At 57.8% G+C, this 17,098-nt stretch overlaps 3 protein-coding genes across 3 annotated transcripts; all 3 read right to left on the bottom strand.

The window, feature by feature from the left end:
- Positions 1–5,949: 5,949 nt before the first annotated feature.
- Positions 5,950–7,236, bottom strand: CH63R_12354 (Alpha/beta hydrolase fold protein; the record flags this gene model as incomplete). Its single annotated transcript, XM_018307328.1, has 2 exons — positions 5,950–6,889; positions 7,010–7,236. 2 exons carry the CDS (start codon positions 7,234–7,236, stop codon positions 5,950–5,952), a joined length of 1,167 nt encoding a protein of 388 aa, XP_018151745.1.
- A 1,724-nt stretch (positions 7,237–8,960) lies between these two features.
- Positions 8,961–9,635, bottom strand: CH63R_12353 (SIT4 phosphatase-associated protein; the record flags this gene model as incomplete). Its single annotated transcript, XM_018307327.1, has 1 exon — positions 8,961–9,635. One exon carries the CDS (start codon positions 9,633–9,635, stop codon positions 8,961–8,963), a length of 675 nt encoding a protein of 224 aa, XP_018151744.1.
- A 782-nt stretch (positions 9,636–10,417) lies between these two features.
- Positions 10,418–13,726, bottom strand: CH63R_12352 (SIT4 phosphatase-associated protein; the record flags this gene model as incomplete). Its single annotated transcript, XM_018307326.1, has 3 exons — positions 10,418–11,209; positions 11,292–12,971; positions 13,058–13,726. The coding sequence occupies 3 exons, from the start codon at positions 13,724–13,726 to the stop codon at positions 10,418–10,420; spliced, it is 3,141 nt and encodes a 1,046-aa protein (XP_018151743.1).
- Positions 13,727–17,098: the final 3,372 nt, after the last annotated feature.

The raw sequence follows: 17,098 nt of genomic DNA, 5'->3' as shown, positions 1-17,098 counted from the left end.
TGAGGGAGAGAGAGGGGGGAAGAGAGGCGATGATGAGGGTGAAATAATGCAGAATCCGGCTTCTTGGGCAGCTCTATTCATCCTTTGGGATCCTTTCGTGCTCGCTCGAAAAAGGCAGACAAACCAGAGTATCCGCAAAGAGTAAGACCAAGGACGGGACGGCGGAGTGCGCAAGCGATGGATAGATGGCAAACAAGCAGACCAGGTACCTAGTACAGCAGTGCAGGATGAGGGTATGTGATGGGAATAACATAGCAACCAGCAAGCAAGCAAGCAAGCAAGCAATGACCAGGGGGGGGAGGACTGGCATGATGAGGTAGATCGTGCTTTCGCGGCCCCGGCCCCGGCCACTCTGACGTTCTGGGGGGGTGGGAAAGGGTGTCGAGGGCAGCGTGGTGGTGTAAAGGCTTGCGTTTGCGTGAATGACTAACAGGACGAAAGTCTGGACGGACGGACGGACGACGGATGGACCATATGGTGTGTATGGGATGGGTGCGACCATCAACCAGTTGAAGGGACGCATGTGTTTGGTGAGGTATGCCGCGCCACTCCAAGACATGGCATGTTTACTATGTCGCCGTCTGCTGCTACTTACAGGCTGGACTGGATGGACTTTGCATACCCGGATCTAGCTGTACCGGTGGAACGAAACGTCGGGGCCGAGGACGGACCGGGGGGGGCCAGGCATCCGCGGTGAAGAATCAATCCTTACGATCCACGAGAACTCGCCGTCCAACGGTGATGGAGAGATGGATGAGCTGGCTGCGGTGAACAAGGGGAAGTGCTCCGCCCCCCACCCCAATGGAGTTCGATCTGGGGGAGCTCATGTTGCTGCCTTGGGGGGGGCTGCACTGCACGTCGCGCAACGGGAGACTAATCAGCTAGTCTCCTGTCAGCGGCGGCACAGCTCATCTGAGCCACGCGGCGGGGCAGATGAAGCAGCCGTTGTCACCGCGCCGGCAAACGGAAAGAAGCGCGGCAAGGTGAGCATGGTTGGGGGGGCATGGCTGTAGTAGCATGGTTCCGGGCTGAGATGGAAGTGTGGTCCCCCTCCCCCCCAAACCGGATCAGAATAGAGTCCAATATCAGAACCCAGCTGGGAGCAGACTACGCAGCAGATAACGCGGCGGACAACGCGGCGGACAGAGCCTGTTTTGTTTCGCTTCGCGTCGGTCGGTATGCAGGCGGAAGCGGATGGTGAGAGAGAGAGATGAGGGAGAGAGACACACAACACAGTCAGTCAGTTGGGTAGGAAAAGGGAGATGGAGGGATACGTACCAGGCTCCTAATAGCAGGAAGTAGGTACGTTCCCTGTACCGCCTCTCCGGAGTGCGGTACGTACCGCCGGGAGCGTCCACCTCGCTTCCACGGTCCCCATAATTATCCATCCCTTCTTCGGCCAATAAGAGCCTGGCGGGGGGGTCAGTGCTGCGTCAGCCACATCCTTGCCTTTGCGGCGTGGCTGAGTCGGGAGGGCTGCGCGGCTTTATGCAGCTATGCAACCGTATGCAAGTACTGTAACTCTGTATCCGTACACAGCCCGGCCTCTTCAGAATAGAATAGCATCATTCCGCCTCCGCCCAATCATCTTCAGCTCCTCAACTTGTCTATTGTATTGTGTGTGTGTGTGTGTGTGTGTGTGTGTGTGAGGTTGACTGCCCATGTTCGTTGCCGCCATGGCAAAAGCTTCGATTGCTTCATCTTCTTCTCAAACCCTAAACGCCGCAACGCATCTCTCACTCACTCGCACACACACTCTCTCTCTCTCTCTCTCGCTTTCTCTGTCCCCCAATCTTCTCGACGAAACTCAATTCCCCAAGATGGTTCTCTTCTCCTACTCAGCTCCAGGTTTTGAAACTCGAAACTCGCGTCTTCGCAACTAACGGCTTGAGACTGGGCACTCGAACTATTTGACTTTATAGGGATGAGTCCTTCACACTCGGTATGTGATCCTTTTTCCCCTCCTCGACCTCACCTCCAAAAGGGGGGGGGGCTCAGCTTACCCACTCGCATCATGGACATACTTTGGCATCAGGAACAGCCAAGTCTCGTAATCACCCACTTGCGAATCCTCTCTCTCGGCTCGCCATCATCGGACGGAGGCTCGTGTCGTAGGCACGCTCCTGCGGTGGTCAGCGTCGACGGCCAGCCAGACCCTTCGCTTTCCCGGGTCCGTCCCTGCGGCCGGATGGCGAATGTCCACGAAAGCCGGCTGCGAACCCACATTCTTAATCACCATCCACATCCGCGGGACGGACCTTGACTGATTCCCATGGTATTCTTCGCCCTCCTCCTCCTCCTCACCCATCTCCGGTCTCTTCCCGCCCTGTACGCAGTATACCTGTACCGTACTCCACTGCCACCTCCGCCCGAGACGTACGTCGCGTACGCGGCAGCAACCCTCCGGCTCCCCCCCCTAAAGCTCCGGTTAACGTCAACCACCATCTGCCATGAAGCCAATAACCCACGATGCCGGTACTCCCTTTTGAGCAACTGCAGAGCCAAGTACCATTTACATCTGCCCGTCTCTCCCTCGGCCATTTCAAACAAGCACAACGCCGATTCTTTTTTATGACCAAACCCAGCAGCCTCAAGTTGGAAAGGATGCGCGGGACGAAGACACTTCCCCTTACGAAACATGCCAACGCTCATCTGACCCATCCGACCCAGAACTTTCAGCACTCGGCCAACTCTCGGATGTCGAGGCTTAGTAGACAACTTTACTGACCAAAGTGCGTCGACCTCACGGACCCCCTCCTCCCCCAACTGTGACATTCCCTCCCGTTCTGCCGGCTGCCGACCCGCGCCACTCTCGCCCTCTCTCGCCCCTCCGCCGGTCCCCCTCCCCCGTGGTCCGACCACGACGGACCCCGCATATCTGCCATATCTGCCTCGTTCCTCCCATCTTCCCATCTTCCTCGGAAATAAAGGGGGGATAAACAGGCCCGGTTGCATAGCTGGTTGGGGGTTGATAGAGCAAAGACACCACTTGGGGGCTAAGCTCCCCCCCCCCCCCCCCCCTGGACTCGGCTTTGCGACTCTCGACCACCCAAAGAGGGAATCGTCGGAGCCGTCTCGGTCGCCAATCGGCCAACTCTAAGTCTAAGAGGAGCAGCACATGCCTAAAGAAGAAAACAGACATGTTCTCGCCCTCGAGACAAGCTCGTGAAGGATGGAGGGGACCCTACCCCTCCCCCCTCCCCCCTCCCCCTCTGCCTATGATGAGCCCAGCCGAACCGGCCCAGCCTAGACTCTCCCATCGTGTGCGTGACTGGCTGAACCTGATGCTTTCGTTTACTCTGGGGAGTCGTCTCAGACCCAGACCGACCCCAACGCTCCAAACTCAAAAGGCGGGCGGGCCGACCTCACACATCCATGGGTCGAGGTGTAAGCCAGGCCTGTGGACAGTCATCACAAGTCAGCCCGCCGGTGGGCAATCAACTCACATCGCATGTCCATTTGATGGAATGCGCATCTATCTCAACGGCGACAGGCCAAGTGGCCATCGTAACTTGTCGTCGAATTTTGAGTGCTCGGCGATGCATTACATGTCTCGCTTCTCCCCATCGTCACTCGGCCCCGTACCCCGTACCCCGTATCCCGCACCTCCGAGACCTTCCGCCTCCGCCCCGCTTCCCACCGGAGGTCCGGCGCCCACCACCACCAATCGTGAACATCGTAGTCGTGGCCACCACTGACTGTCAAAGGCATCACAAAGGATTTCTTGGCGGGTGGAGATCGCTGCAACACCCAACCTACCTCATCCCCCGATCCAAAAACCCATTCATGCCTTTGTGATATCCCGCCGACGGATCCCGACAGAGAGACAAGTCCTCCGGGGTCCACCCCAAGGCATCTATTCGACTGCCTAGTTCCACCGTTCCACCGGCGGCGTCAATCTTTTTTCTTTTGCCCTAGTACCGTCTCCAACCGCCCGCCCTACTGGGTTGCAGTGTGAGCTGTCACCTCTGCCCACCGGCGACTTCCCGCCCTACGGAAGCGCGCAAGTGGTGTGGTGCGGTGATTGGACAAAGGCCAGGGTTCCTCGCGGCAAAGGGCGCCTGTCGTGGTGGCAGTGCCCTCCCCGGCAACATCCAGGCGATCGACAATAGTAGACCGTAAGCTGCCGAGCCACCCAGGGCAGGGGTTGACGCGCCTCCCCCCCCCCCCCCCCCCCCAATGCCATGCGGGCAGACGGCACGGCGAGTTGACATTCGTACATGGGTGCTTTGAATGATCGATTGTCGTCGAGCAAGGAGTCGATGTGTCCGATAACGCCCCCGTTGATGAAAGGGGTGCGGGGGGGGCAAGCAATCTTGATCTTGTTTGCTCCTTTCACTGCATCCGCATGTTTTCGGGCAGCTCCATCCATAGTCCACAATCGTGGAGATGAAGGAATGTCGCCGCTCGTCGCGTGACGCCGCCCATCAAACATCGGTGACGATGTCGGCGTCTCGCATGTCTTTGCTGTCTCCATTCAGCGGCGCCATCTAGCGATTTGCTGGGAGTCGCGTCCCATTGGTTTTTACTTGCCTTCTTGGTTCGAGTCTCCAGGACCGGTCCCTCGGGTTTATTCTGCCCCCTCACCGGAAACGGGTCTGGTAGACGAGGATCGTTTTGGGGGGTTTATAAGTTACACGGGTTCGTCCTCTCAAAGAACGCCGCATAGTTCGTGCGAGAGAGCTTCGTCGAATGGCTGATATTGCCATTGCAAAAGGACGGGTTGAATGGCTCCATTGCTGTCGAAGCCCGTCTGGAGCTTCACCGCCACCCTAAGGACAGTATTCATCGTAAAAAGACCTTTGTAACTGCGCTGTGTGTACCTCGCTCAAAACAGGAATTTGGGCCCAGTTTGTCTCTTCAAGGTTTTACAACTTACAAGCCCAAAAGACGCAACGACAAAACATAGAACTGTTTGTCACTTGATGTGTCACTTTTCCATCTGTTCCTGTGCCGGAAGGAGAAGGCACAGGGTAGACGGTCCTCTCTGCCATTAAGCTCAAACAACGACAAACTTGGTTGAGAGTCCAGGTTAGGATGGGCCTTTTGTCGACCAAGGCCAGCCAGGGTCGTCGGTGGTGCGACATGAAGTCCATGTCGGGCCATTGACGCGCCTGTGATGTCTGGGGAGCATGGCTCACGAACGATGCGTTTGGGTCATGGAGGGTTTCCAAGGCCGCTCGAGCCTGTACTACAACGTCGAGTCCACTGTCTCAACGCATATACTGGGGACATATCGCCGAACCGTACGTCACATTGCCGAAACAGCGGAAGTTGAAGACAGCAGCATCCTCAAATCTCGGTCAACCATAACCCGAAAGACCATCCAGCTGTCAAAAGCCATGACAAAGCCGGGTTCAAACTCGGCAAAGAATAGCAAACATGGCGGTACTGATGCCTTGAGCCAGCTCAGCTATCAAGTTCTATCAACTCGAGAAGTGTCCATCATGGGTGCAGAAGCTCGGGATAGTGGCACACTACCCACATGCTACATATGCCAGACACTCCAGAGTCCAGATGATTTATACTCTGCATACACACCGGAACAAACAAGATAGGCTTCCTGCGTCCACAAGGCCCGCGAACCTCAAGCTCCTTTTGCTATGCCGGTTAGCCTTGGGTAGCATCGGGGGCATCGGGGAAATCGGGGGCGGCCCCTGTCTGGCCGATCCCCTACCGTTTGATAAGATGCCGTGGGGTCCGGGGGCCTCTCATCACGGCCACGGCTCTCTTCCGTCGATGTCACCGATACCGATGATAGGTTCACAGGACGGACTTTCTTCAAAACGAGGCTATTTCCAAAAAATGCCCAAGCCGTCTACGCAGTATATCTTGTCACCACCAATTCTTACACTCACGCCACTCTGTCTCTTTCTTCAACATGAAACCTAATCCAACAAGAACACCACCACCGCCACCACCAACATCAACATACCAGACGAACCCTCCTCACTTCCACGCCGTCCGCCGCAGCCAGTCCCCGATGACCCCCATCACCTTGACCGCCTTGGCGTTCCCGTCCCTCACCGTCGCCGGGTCCGACACGGCGGCCCCCATCTCGTGCAGGTCGAACGCGTGGATCACGTCCGGCACCAGCAGCCACTTGACGCTGCCCCTCGCGTCCTCCACCTCCCACGCGAACCGCTCGTCGCGCAGCTCGAGCTCCTGCCGCGGCGCCCCCGGCGCCGCCTCGTCCCGGCCGACCCTGGCCGCGGGGGGCCGCCCCTTGCCGCCCAGCTTGCACGCCAGCTCCCACGCCTCGTACGCCAGGTAGTCCAGCTCGGCCGCGACGATGCACACGTTTCCCGGGAAGTCGGCGCGGCCCGCGTACAGCGGCGAGATGAGCGTGTCCCGCAGGTTCGTGCCGTAGGGGATGTAGCTCCAGTCGAACACGTCGGCGAATTCGAGCACGAAGTCGCGCTTCTCGCCGCGGATCCCCGGCAGGCCCGCGCCGACCTTGTACGGCCGGCGGTCGTGCTTCTCCGCCGTCGGCGTGACGAAGTCGGTGGGCGGGTAGATGGGCACGATGGCCCCGGGCGCCGCCGTCGCGTGGTCCCGGACGGACCGCATCTGCGACAGGCACAGCGTCAGGTTGCCGCCCGCGCTGAAGCCGGCGAGCGCGATGCGGCCCTTGTCGATGGGCAGCGAGGCGTCGTCGACGACGGCGAGGTACAGGGCCTCGAGATCGTGCAGGGCGCGCGGCCACGGGGCCCAGGGCGCCTTCCAGTAGTGCAGCGCGACGACGAGGGCGCCGTTGAGGTCGGCGAAGGTGCGGTTCCAGGCGTCGTCGTCGTCAGGGACGCCGATGCAGAAGCCGCCGCCGTGGATCGTCACGAGCGTCGGCAGTGTCTGGGGGGACGTCTGGTCGTAGTTGGACGGGAAGAAGATGCTGCGGAACTGCCAGTTAGCTACCTGATGTATGTATCTATCATCTTCCAGGTTGAAAGACCTTCAGATGAGAGTAACATGGGTAGAGAGAGGTGAGGGGGAATGGGGGGGGGATACATACCGTACAGGCAATGCCTTTCTACAGTCATACTGCTTGATGATATCGGGTCGCTGGGCGGGCGGCCAGAAGTACGACTTCCACGCCTCGAAGCCGGCCTTCTGGAAGTACCATTGCTGCAGTGTCGAGATCTTGGTCCCGTACACGATGCGGTTGAGTAGAGGGGCCACCGGTTGGTAGACGGGCTTGCCGGATTCTGGGTTGTTTGTGAGGCCCATGTCTGCTGCCATTGATTTCTTGAAAGGGGGTTTGGTGTCGTCGCCGCAGCTTTGGGGGGGGGAACAAGGGTTTAAACTATCAACGGTATATGACCACTTCTCGGGGGCCTTGGTGCGTATACGGGGTCCGGAACGAGGCTGCCTTGGTGACGACAGCGACGCGACGACGACAACGGCGACGATGACTACGATGACTACGACTTGAACGGGCTCGGGAAGGTGGACGGTTCCGAGAGACGAAAAAAATAAAATAAAAATACCAGAAGCTGCCAGAACACCAAAGAGCGCATTAGCCAATGTCGTTCTCTCCCTCACCCTCTCTCTCTCTCTCTGTTTCTTTCTTGAACAGACGGGCGGCAACTTCAGACCGAGACGAGACGAGCCCCTCCTCCCCAGGCCAGAAGAGCCATCATCGTGCGTCGTCGGAGGTGAACGGGCCTTTGGGAGGGGACGGGACGGGGAACTAAAGGGCTGGCGCAGTTTCACTAGTTTGCGACCCTGAACGAGCCATTGTGGCGGGAACCGCAGAGACACCGAGTGCCCGCAGACGGCGATGCGCGATGACGAAAAAAATCAGAGCGTTCGGACGGTGCAATACGAACGAGCAGACTCACGGGATAGTGCAGGTGGATGGATGGATGGATGGATGGATGGATGGATGGCGATGAAGAAGAGCAGAGCGAGGGTCGATGGATGATGGATGGCACGCGAAAGATCGTTCTTTTTGACCCTCGGCTCGGTCGGTTTACATGCTTGCTAGCTAATTCGCTGGCGTCATGCTTTCTTATTCCGGTCTGATATTGTTACCGTTGTCATTACTCCCGTTGCTTTTCCCTGTCGGAAACTGAGTGTGAATGAGAGGAATAAAGAGAGAGAGAGAGAGAGAGTGAGAGAGAGTGAGAGAGAGTGAGAGATGGAAACTTGACAGGGATGGGTGGCGGCCACGTTCATGCCGTCGCTGTCATGTCAAACGTTGGCTTCCCGTGCATTGTCCGGACGGAGCAGCTGTTGCACATTTGGTTTGCATGGCTTGCATGTGCTTCGCCTCCCTCCCATGCGTGTTTCTGGTTCCTGGCCGGCCACAGAGTCCAAGCTCAAGCTCTTGGGGGGCTTGGGCGACTTGGAGGTTAGTAACCCTTTCGGGCAGAGTTCGATGACTACCCATGATGACCGTCCCATCCGTCAGTACATGTATGGAACCTCTCCATGTCCTTCTCTCAGCGTCTTCTTGGTTGGAAGTAAACAAGAGTAGTAGTAGTAGTACATGGAGACCGTCTTGATCTTTCGCACGTAGGTAGATAGTCTGGGAAGGGTGGACCCTCCGGCCCGGAGCGACAACCGGAGCTGGCCACCTACCGGAGCTCCGGTCGTTTCACGGAACCCTTCCTCCTACACACCTACCTACCTAAGCCCAAATACCGTCGCCCACTTGGAGATAATTTTACCGGCGAGGCGACATGGCTGGGAGATGATCATCGCGCATAGATTACTCGACCCCTTTCCCCCATCAAAGAAGGCGAAGAAGAACCGCCCAATCTCACCCTGGGAAAACATCACCCTCGTCTCGTCTCGTCTCGTCTCGTGCATGCTCTCTTCCCATTCCAGTCGTGCTGTGTGTGCTCTACGGCATCGTCGCGTACCTAAACAAAACACATAATAGTACAAAACGGCGACCCTCTCTCGTGTGACCGTCTAGCCCGTTGCATTCAAGCCGTCAACGTCCATCTACTTCCATCTCATAGGCTCGACGGCTTCTGCACCACCACTTCGTCATCGTTGTCGTCGTCGTCCGGATCCTCGATGCTCGTCCGCCGCGCAGCCTCAATCGCCGCCTGGATCGGCTTCTCATCGTCCCCCGTCGCCGTCTCGTCCGCAGATGACCCCTTGTCCGCATCCGACTGCGTCCTTTCGTCCCTGCCGTCTTTCTTGCCCGCGAACGGCCACAGTCCGCTAAAAGCCTTGCCGCCGGATCCACCCTGGGACGGGTGCACGGCGAGGGGCTTCAGGATGCTCTTGTCGTTGAGGTCCGTCCCCGGCGCGGCTTCCACCTCGGGCATGGCGAAGTCGCCGAATTCCTCGTCGTCATCGTCCTCCTCCTCATCCCCCTCATCGTCAGAGTCGTTCTGTCCGTCGAATCGTGGGTTCCGGCCTTGCCGTCCTGCACCACGCCACCACGACCTTTGTCCTGATTGACTCCACGCGCTCGTCACCGTTGTTGCTGCTGCTGCACCCGTTCCGCCATGATCGTCGTTGTCCTCGTCGCTCGAGTTTTCTTCGTCGTCTTCGTCGTCTGCGAAAGGGTTCTTCAACGTCTCGCCTCCGCCCGACTCTTCCCTGTCGCCCTTTGCACCCTCACCCTCACCGCCCTCGTCACGAGATGCGGCCGCGGCCGCGTTCTTCTTTTGGTGCATCGCTAACCGGGCTGCCAGTTGCAGTCGCGCCCTTGACGGCGGCGTGTTCAGCGGTGGTGGTGCCGGTGGCGGAGGCGGCGGGATCGATGGCGGGTCGAGTGGCGACGACGAGTTGCCCAGAGGGTCGGTGTAGGCCCGGAACTATGGAGAAGACAAACGAGTTAGCTGGGGCCGGCTCGTCCCGACAACGGCGCGCGCCGGGCGCGAGAAGGCTCCCCCCTGGGGAAGCAGGTTTTCGTCAATGCCGTGATGCTGTCTGTCATACGAGTGAAGGACCCGATTCCCGGCAGGTTGAAGCGGTTAAGAAAAGTCCAAAGTTGCCTGGTATCCCAAGGAATCGACGCCGGCGCGGACGGGGGACACGTAATCCTACACTATGCGTCGTTCCCCTTTTTCTCGCAGTATATCATGAATACGCCCCGACTCCATCGCCATCTATCTCCGTCTCCCTCTCTCTCTCTCTCTCTCTCTCTCTCTCTCACTGGCGTCGTTCCTAGACCTCCTTATTCCTCCGTATCCTCGCCCATGCCATCTCTATTCATTCTCCGTCTAAGCCACGCCATCATGCCGAGGGAAGGTCGAAACATGTACATATCCTCGTCCGACTCTTTGTCGCCGAGCTTTTTCTCTCTGGTTCCCTCGTCGTCCTCAACCACAAGAAATGTCTCTTCGCCGTCTTCGGCCGCTTCATCCAATCCATGTCCTGTTCCGCAGCCGGCGCCATCGCTGGTACCTTCTTGTGTTCTTCGAACACGACAAGGCATTTCACTCCCGTCTGCGCACTACGCATTCCTCTTCGGGTCCTTGTCCTCGTCGGAATCCGGGTTGTTGTCGACAATTGATTGCGTCCAGGGGTCCAGCGCGGGAGAATTCGTCTCACGAAGCTCTGAGAGCACATGACTCACCTCGTTGTTCACATCTTCGTCGTTCTCCTCTTCACCCTCGTCCTCTTCGTCGCTAGAACTGCCAAAGCCGGACATGAGAGTACCTGAGCTGATGGCAAACGGGCCAATGCCGTTGCCGCCGCTCTCTTGGATGTCCGTGTTGCCGTTGAGGCCGGCGTCGGCGAGGGCACTGGAGCCGGTGTTTCCTTGGGAGTTGGAAAAGGACGACCCGAGGCCGGAGAGGCCGACGGCCGCCAGTCCATTGCCAGACATGCCGGCGCGGTTGCCCAGCGCCACCTCAGGACGGACGCCGCCGAGAATGGCATTGTCTCGCTCGCGGGTCTCGGCCAGCGCCCCCTCGACGTAGCTGATCCATCGGGGGTCCATAACCCTTTCAAGGACTGTCTCTGACAGGAGCTCGGGAGGGTGTCGTTCCGTAAACTTGACCACCTCTTCAGCGATCAAAGTCAGATGACCCATGTAGCCCATACGCGTCTTCATCTTGGCCTGCGACTCGTCGCTAGCGAGCTGGCCGTTGATAATGGCCGTCGTGATGTCGGCGGCCTCGAATAGTGACACGGCCAAAGTCGGGTTGTAGCCCCGGTCCATAGGCCCGTTGAATACCTGTTGAACAATGTCATATACCACATTGTGGAGGAAGTTATTCCACGGGTACGCAAAAAAGAAAGACTGCTCTCCCGTGTCAGCTCGGCCACATGCCAAATATGTCACGCTGTACAAAATTATTTTTAAATAAAAAAGCCCAACTCACCAGAATCGTGGGCACAACGCGGTGTTCCACAAACTGAACCTTGAGGTAATCGCCCACCACCGGTTTTACAGTGCTTGGGTCGGGCCGCTGAGGAACTGCAGGCGGCAGGTCACTAACTGCCTTCTCCATGGCATCCTCCGATCCCGCAGGTGCCGGAGCCGCTTCTGGGGCATCTGGGACGGGAGGGGCCACGGGGACCTCCGGAGCCGGCGCAGTTTCGGATTCGGGCTCCTGGCCCGTCTCTGCCGTTTCGACTTTTGGGGCGGAATCTATCACGGACTTGGAGAACAGAGGCGCTGGCACGTCTTCGGGGTGCTGAGGAGGCTCGGGAACGGCAGGGGCTGTCTCGGCGGAGTCTGGTTTGACTTCCGACTCGGTGGCGCTGGGGGTGTAGACAACAGATGAGTCGGACTCGTCGCCCTTTTGGTTATCGTCGGAAATCGTGCTTCGGTCTGCCTTTTCGACTTTGCCGTCATCGTCGTCGTCGTTTAGAGAGAGCTCCTCCACCTTGGTGACGGTAGCATCCTCCGCGGTTTTATCAGCGTCAGCGTCAGAGTTGATTTTGGCATCCTTCTCGGTTTCTGTCACAGCCGTCTCTCTCTCGACCGGAGTCGCTTCACCCTTGACGTCAGCAGATTCAGACTCCTTCTCTTTGTCAGCCGTGGAAACCGGTTCTGCCGCAGCAACAGCCTCTTCGTTCGCGGGGGTCTTGGGCTTGGTCGGCGAGAGGGGCGCGACAACCAGGTCGGGGTCGTCGAAGCGCTGCTCCTTGATCTTGTCGTCGGCGACATTCAGCCTCGGGGAGCTGAGGGGCTCGTCGACAAAGTCGTCTTCGTCTCTGTCCAAGAAGGACGAGGCGGGCGGGGCGGCGACGGGGATCTCTTCCTCGGCCTTGACGAACTCGTGGGACGTGTCCTCATTCATCTCGCGGCTTGGCTCAACCTCTTCGAATCCGTCGTCGTCTGAGATATTGGTTACCTCTAAACGGCGTCCCTCCTCGGGGGAAGAATGCCCGATGCGCATTGTCAAATCGTCGGTGGACGAGGGCGCTTCTTCTCCGCGGTTTGGGGTAAGCTTACCCTCCGTTCTCAAGCGCTGGCGCTCGGCATCCCTGGATGCAATCAAATCTTCGGAGCCGACCTCGTTGAGCAGGCCCATGTTGCTGCAGTGGAGCAACTCGGCCATCAACTCGCACGTCTTAAAGCGGTCGAATCCGAGGGGCTCGATCTTGTCGCCAAAGGTGGAGCCCAGCCGCTGCTTCTTGGTCGGGGTGTTCATGATGAGGTTGACAAAGTCGGGGACATGTTGGGCGAACAGGCGCAGGAGGGTGCCTAGGTAGATTGGGTCGCGGCTCGAGGGGACCGAGTTGGCCTCGGTGCCGACGTCGGGATCGTAGTCCGAGTTGTTCTTCCTGATGACTTCGATAATGATGCCCACACCCACGGTTAGCGGGTTCCCACCTCCTAGCATGTACTTGATCAGCTGCTCGATGCAGGGCTGCGAGACGAGCTGGCGGGTCAGCTCGTTGGGGCCGATGCACTGCTGCTCGTTCTGCGAGGCGTTGGCGGATATGGTGATGATGGCCTTGATGAAGTCGCCGGCGGCCGTCTGGACGACCCAACTGTGTTCGGGGCCGAGGCACGAGAGCAAGGTCGGCACGACATCTTGGGAGTATAGCCACTATTGAGGGGGAAGAGAGAGAGAGACTGCGTCAGTTTCGGAAGGGGCATCACCATCACTCGAGCGGGTAAGCGGCGCAGACTTACCTCGACAACGCCCTGGCCGCCCTCGGTGCGGTCAAGAGCAATGATTTTGAGGAGTAAGTCCATGATCATGGGACACTCGACGTGGCGGAGAAGGTCGGGGACGGCGTCGGGCAGGGACTTGAGGAGGGTGACCATTTCCTCCGTCTTCTTGTCGAACAGGGCCTCGTTGACTTTCGTAAAGTAACTGGCTTGCAGAGGGTCCAAAGGAGTAGGTCGCTTCAGGAAATGCCAAAAGTCGCGGACCAGGGGCTGGTTCTCCATCATGGCCTCGTAGATGGACCAGGTGTCGGACGACAGGACCTCGGCGGCAACGTAGGCATAGCGGTTGCGCTTCTTCTCCTGTTCCTCCTCTTCATTTTCGGTATCGGTAGCCCGCGAGGAAGCACGGGGTCTTGAGAAGGGGAGGAGGCGGCCCTTGCCCTTGGTCTCCTCGGCGGGTTCGTCGGTTTCGGGGGTGGCGACGGGCTCTAGTTTGGGGGCGACGACGTATTCGAGCAGGGTCTTGAGGACGTTATCCTCGCGAAGGTACTCGATGAGCTTTGTGTTGTGCTGCTTGAGCTCCTGGATCAGGTCGCTCTCGTCGAGAAGATCTTCTACGGTGAATTCGGGCTTCTCGAGGATGGTGTCGATGGTGGAAATGTTGGCGTAGCCGCCGAATCTCCAAAACATGATGGCGGTGTTGGCAGGTGATCTATGTCACGGCGCCGGACGAGTCGCGGCGACGATTGACACGGAACGGGGAGACGATCGGGTGAGCAGCAAGCTGGGACTGGGGCATGCGAAGGTCGGTATCCAGCCGGGATTCGGAGTGGTGAGTGGGGGGGATCCCAAAGAAGAAAAAGGAGGAGGAGGACAACGATTCGAGTAGAACGAGTGTCAAATGTCGTCTTGCTTGCGAGAGTGGCGAGGCATGCGAAATGTCGTCGTCGTCGTCGTCGTCGGGGTTAGGTTGGGTATCGGTCGCTCTGATTACTGAGAACTGAGCGACGAACTCTACATTAGCGACGATGTCGGCGGAGCGATGTGGTGACGCAAGTGCGGGATGGGAGGAAGGGTAAGAGGAGGGGGAGGAGGATGATGCGGAATTGGAAATGTGCGTGGGTGGCAGATGATGTCGGCGACGGGGTGGAGGGGCAGCAGACCAGGCCAGGCGCATTGGACCCAAAAAAGAGGAGCTGCTTGACGATGGGAGGGGGTGGAGAGAGAGAAAGTGAGAGATGAGGGAAAATTGGCCATGTAGCCACAGGGTAAAAACAGTAGAAACAGCAAGGAATTAAAGGTGCGATGCTGCTGGTGGTGGCGGGGAACGACTTGGAGCAAAACCCCGAGATGTTCTGGAGAGACCGGCCAAGCCCCGAGTCGCATTCGCAGTCGCAGTCGCAGTGCGCGTACCGGTCTCAACAAGGCAGCAAGCGAAGAACAGGGCAGTTCGTGATGGTGGGAGGCAGCGAGTCGCGGGGGTGGGCGGCCAGGGCAGACTCGGAGAGAGAGAGACAGAGAGAGAGAGAGAGGGTACGTACGTGCAAAAAGTGGGAAAGCTGTACGTCTTCGTGTCGTTTCGTATCGTCTTGTGCTGTCTTGTATGAATGAGTATCCTGTACGCACAATAGAGGCCAAGATGCAGAAGGACCCGTCGGTGGTGGTGCCGGGCCCGTCGTCGTCGTCGGTGGCCGGGTTGAATCGTCGGGTCGATTGGAAAGGTTGTGGATGTGGTTTGTCGTTGTCGTTGTGTGGTAGTCGTGGTCGTGTGCTGGCGGGGGGCAGCGCGGGTGTTTAGGAAGAGAATATACGTGGGTGGGTGGGTGGGCGCAAGGCAAGATTCAGACGGGAAAGATAGCCGACGTCGTCGAGATGGGACTGCCCAGCGGCGGTTTGAGGTACAGTGCCCTGTACCTGGAAATTTGGTAAGGGTAGGGTAGGCGCTAGGTACCAAAGCAAAGCAGGCTGTACCTAAGATGTCAGTGAGGTACCTAACGCGAGGTAGGTAGGTAGGTAAATACCTGGGTACCTACCTAGGTAAGATTATGTAAGACAAAATGCTGCCTTGCTCGAGGGTCGCCGAGTCGAGCCGATTTGGGGGGGAGGAGGGGAGGAGTTGGAGTGTGTCGGAGTGTCCAGCTGACAGCGCCGGCCTCATGTATGAGCTGGCACAAGTGAGTAAGTGAGTGAGTGAATTGAGCAAACAAGTGAGTGAGGAGGAGTGAGTGGGCAGGTGAGCCAACCACAAAATGAGTACTCTGTGTGTGCGTGCGTGTGTGTGTTGTGTGACCTGGCCCTCGGAGCTCTGGGGATGGCTGAGCAGTGCTGACTACTGACCTTGCTGCAAGCCTGTACACCCGGCGCTGGTCTCGGAGTGTCCAAAGCTTCGCTTCCTGTTTCTGTTCTGCTCTGTTCTGCGTGCGCACAGTGTTTGGGACAGGATAACAAAGGCAGCCCTCCATCACATGGATTAAGGGGCAACTGAGCAGTGAAGGCCACACACAACCCAGGGCTGATTGGATCCCAGCCTGGTTGGGTCCAGATTGGGTTGCCTTTTGTTGCCTCCCATCCACATCCACTGCCAGCTGCCAGAAGCCAAAAGCCAGAAGCCAGCCGAGTTACCATGCACATATCGTAGGTATCTCGGGGATAGCCTCTTGCCCTCCCCCCCTCCCCCCCCTCTCTCCTTTCGACAAGGGGAGGAGAGAGCTTGTCGATAGGAGAGAGGAGAGATAAAAAATAAAAGGCAGATAAGGTCGAGGTACCCCCCTCGGTGGGGCCGACCGACGGGGCCAAGCAACGTGCCCTTGCCTGTCTGTGCCTGTGCCTGTGCCTGTGACGGCCCAAGATTCAAGAGGGCCCAGACAAGGAAAGCGGATGGCCAAATGCGATGGTGGCGCCGCCTCCATCAGGTTCCGGGAAATATCTGTCAAAGACACGGTCTCGAACCGCCTCTTCAGTTCCGATCGCGGACGACGACACCAGAAAAAAAGGGAAAAAAAAGAAAGCGATTGTGAGACTGCCCTCGGAGCCGGGCAGGTCGGTTGTTTCGTTGTCGGTGGTGGTGGTGTGCAAGCAGGGAATCAATTGCGTACCTACCCACCTACTACGGCAGGTAACTAACTACCTACCCAGATATGGACTGTTGGAAAGATACTTCTCGGAAGTACCTCGGCTGCCTTGCCCTCTTCGCACATGGCCCCGGAAGGAACAGCTAGGTACAAATCCACTAACAGCTTCCTCGGCTGGACACAGATACATACTGACGGTCCTTCCGAACATTTCAGCGCTTCGAGCGAGAATGTGAGAGTGAGAGCAAGAGTCAGAATGGGGATGAGACTGAGAGTGAAAGTGAAAGTGAGATGAAGAAGGGGAGGGGCGTCTTCCTCCCCATCCAACACCTACCTCCTTTTGCGACACCCGAACTTCCCGCTGTTCATCTCACAACTCATCTCATCTCTCTCATCTTCCGCTTGGGGATCCTGCCGCCATCTGAGAATGAGGGACGTTTGTGCCCCAGCAGCCCAGCAGGATGTTCTCCATCGTGTCGTACGTCGTACGCATTCCTTGCAGAACATCACAACCAAACCCACCCGGCCTGGGCTTTGCGACTTCTGCAACCCCCCTGGTCCGTCGCCACGTTGCTCGTCTCCCTGCAGAACACAGAACACCCGCCCACGTTGTCAGCCGCCGCAACCTATTCGGGGCAATCATTCCCCAAGCACATGTCCCCCTCCCTCCCCTCCCTTCAGTGCCGCCGCTTGTCACCCGTTAAATCATGCCTCCCGAACGCTGGCCCAACCGACCCGTCGGTTGCTGCTGCTAACAACAGTTAACAAAGATAGAGGAATAAATTAATAAACAATAAATGAATAAAAATAAAAACCTTCGGAGGGGTACGCAAAGTCTTTACCACATCTTTTGGTTTCAGTTCTAGACATAGTACTTATACTGTGTTATCTACAGGGTGTTTTTTTTTCCTCTTCTTTTCTTGTCTTCTTTTCTTGTCTTCTTTTCTTGTCTTCTTTTCCTTCCTATTTCCATGTTGTGTGACCTCAAGAG

This window comes from Colletotrichum higginsianum, chromosome 9 (assembly GCF_001672515.1).
Source record: "Colletotrichum higginsianum IMI 349063 chromosome 9, whole genome shotgun sequence".
Lineage (NCBI taxonomy): Eukaryota > Fungi > Ascomycota > Sordariomycetes > Glomerellales > Glomerellaceae > Colletotrichum > Colletotrichum higginsianum.
This window is presented reverse-complemented; position numbering and strand designations above follow the sequence as displayed.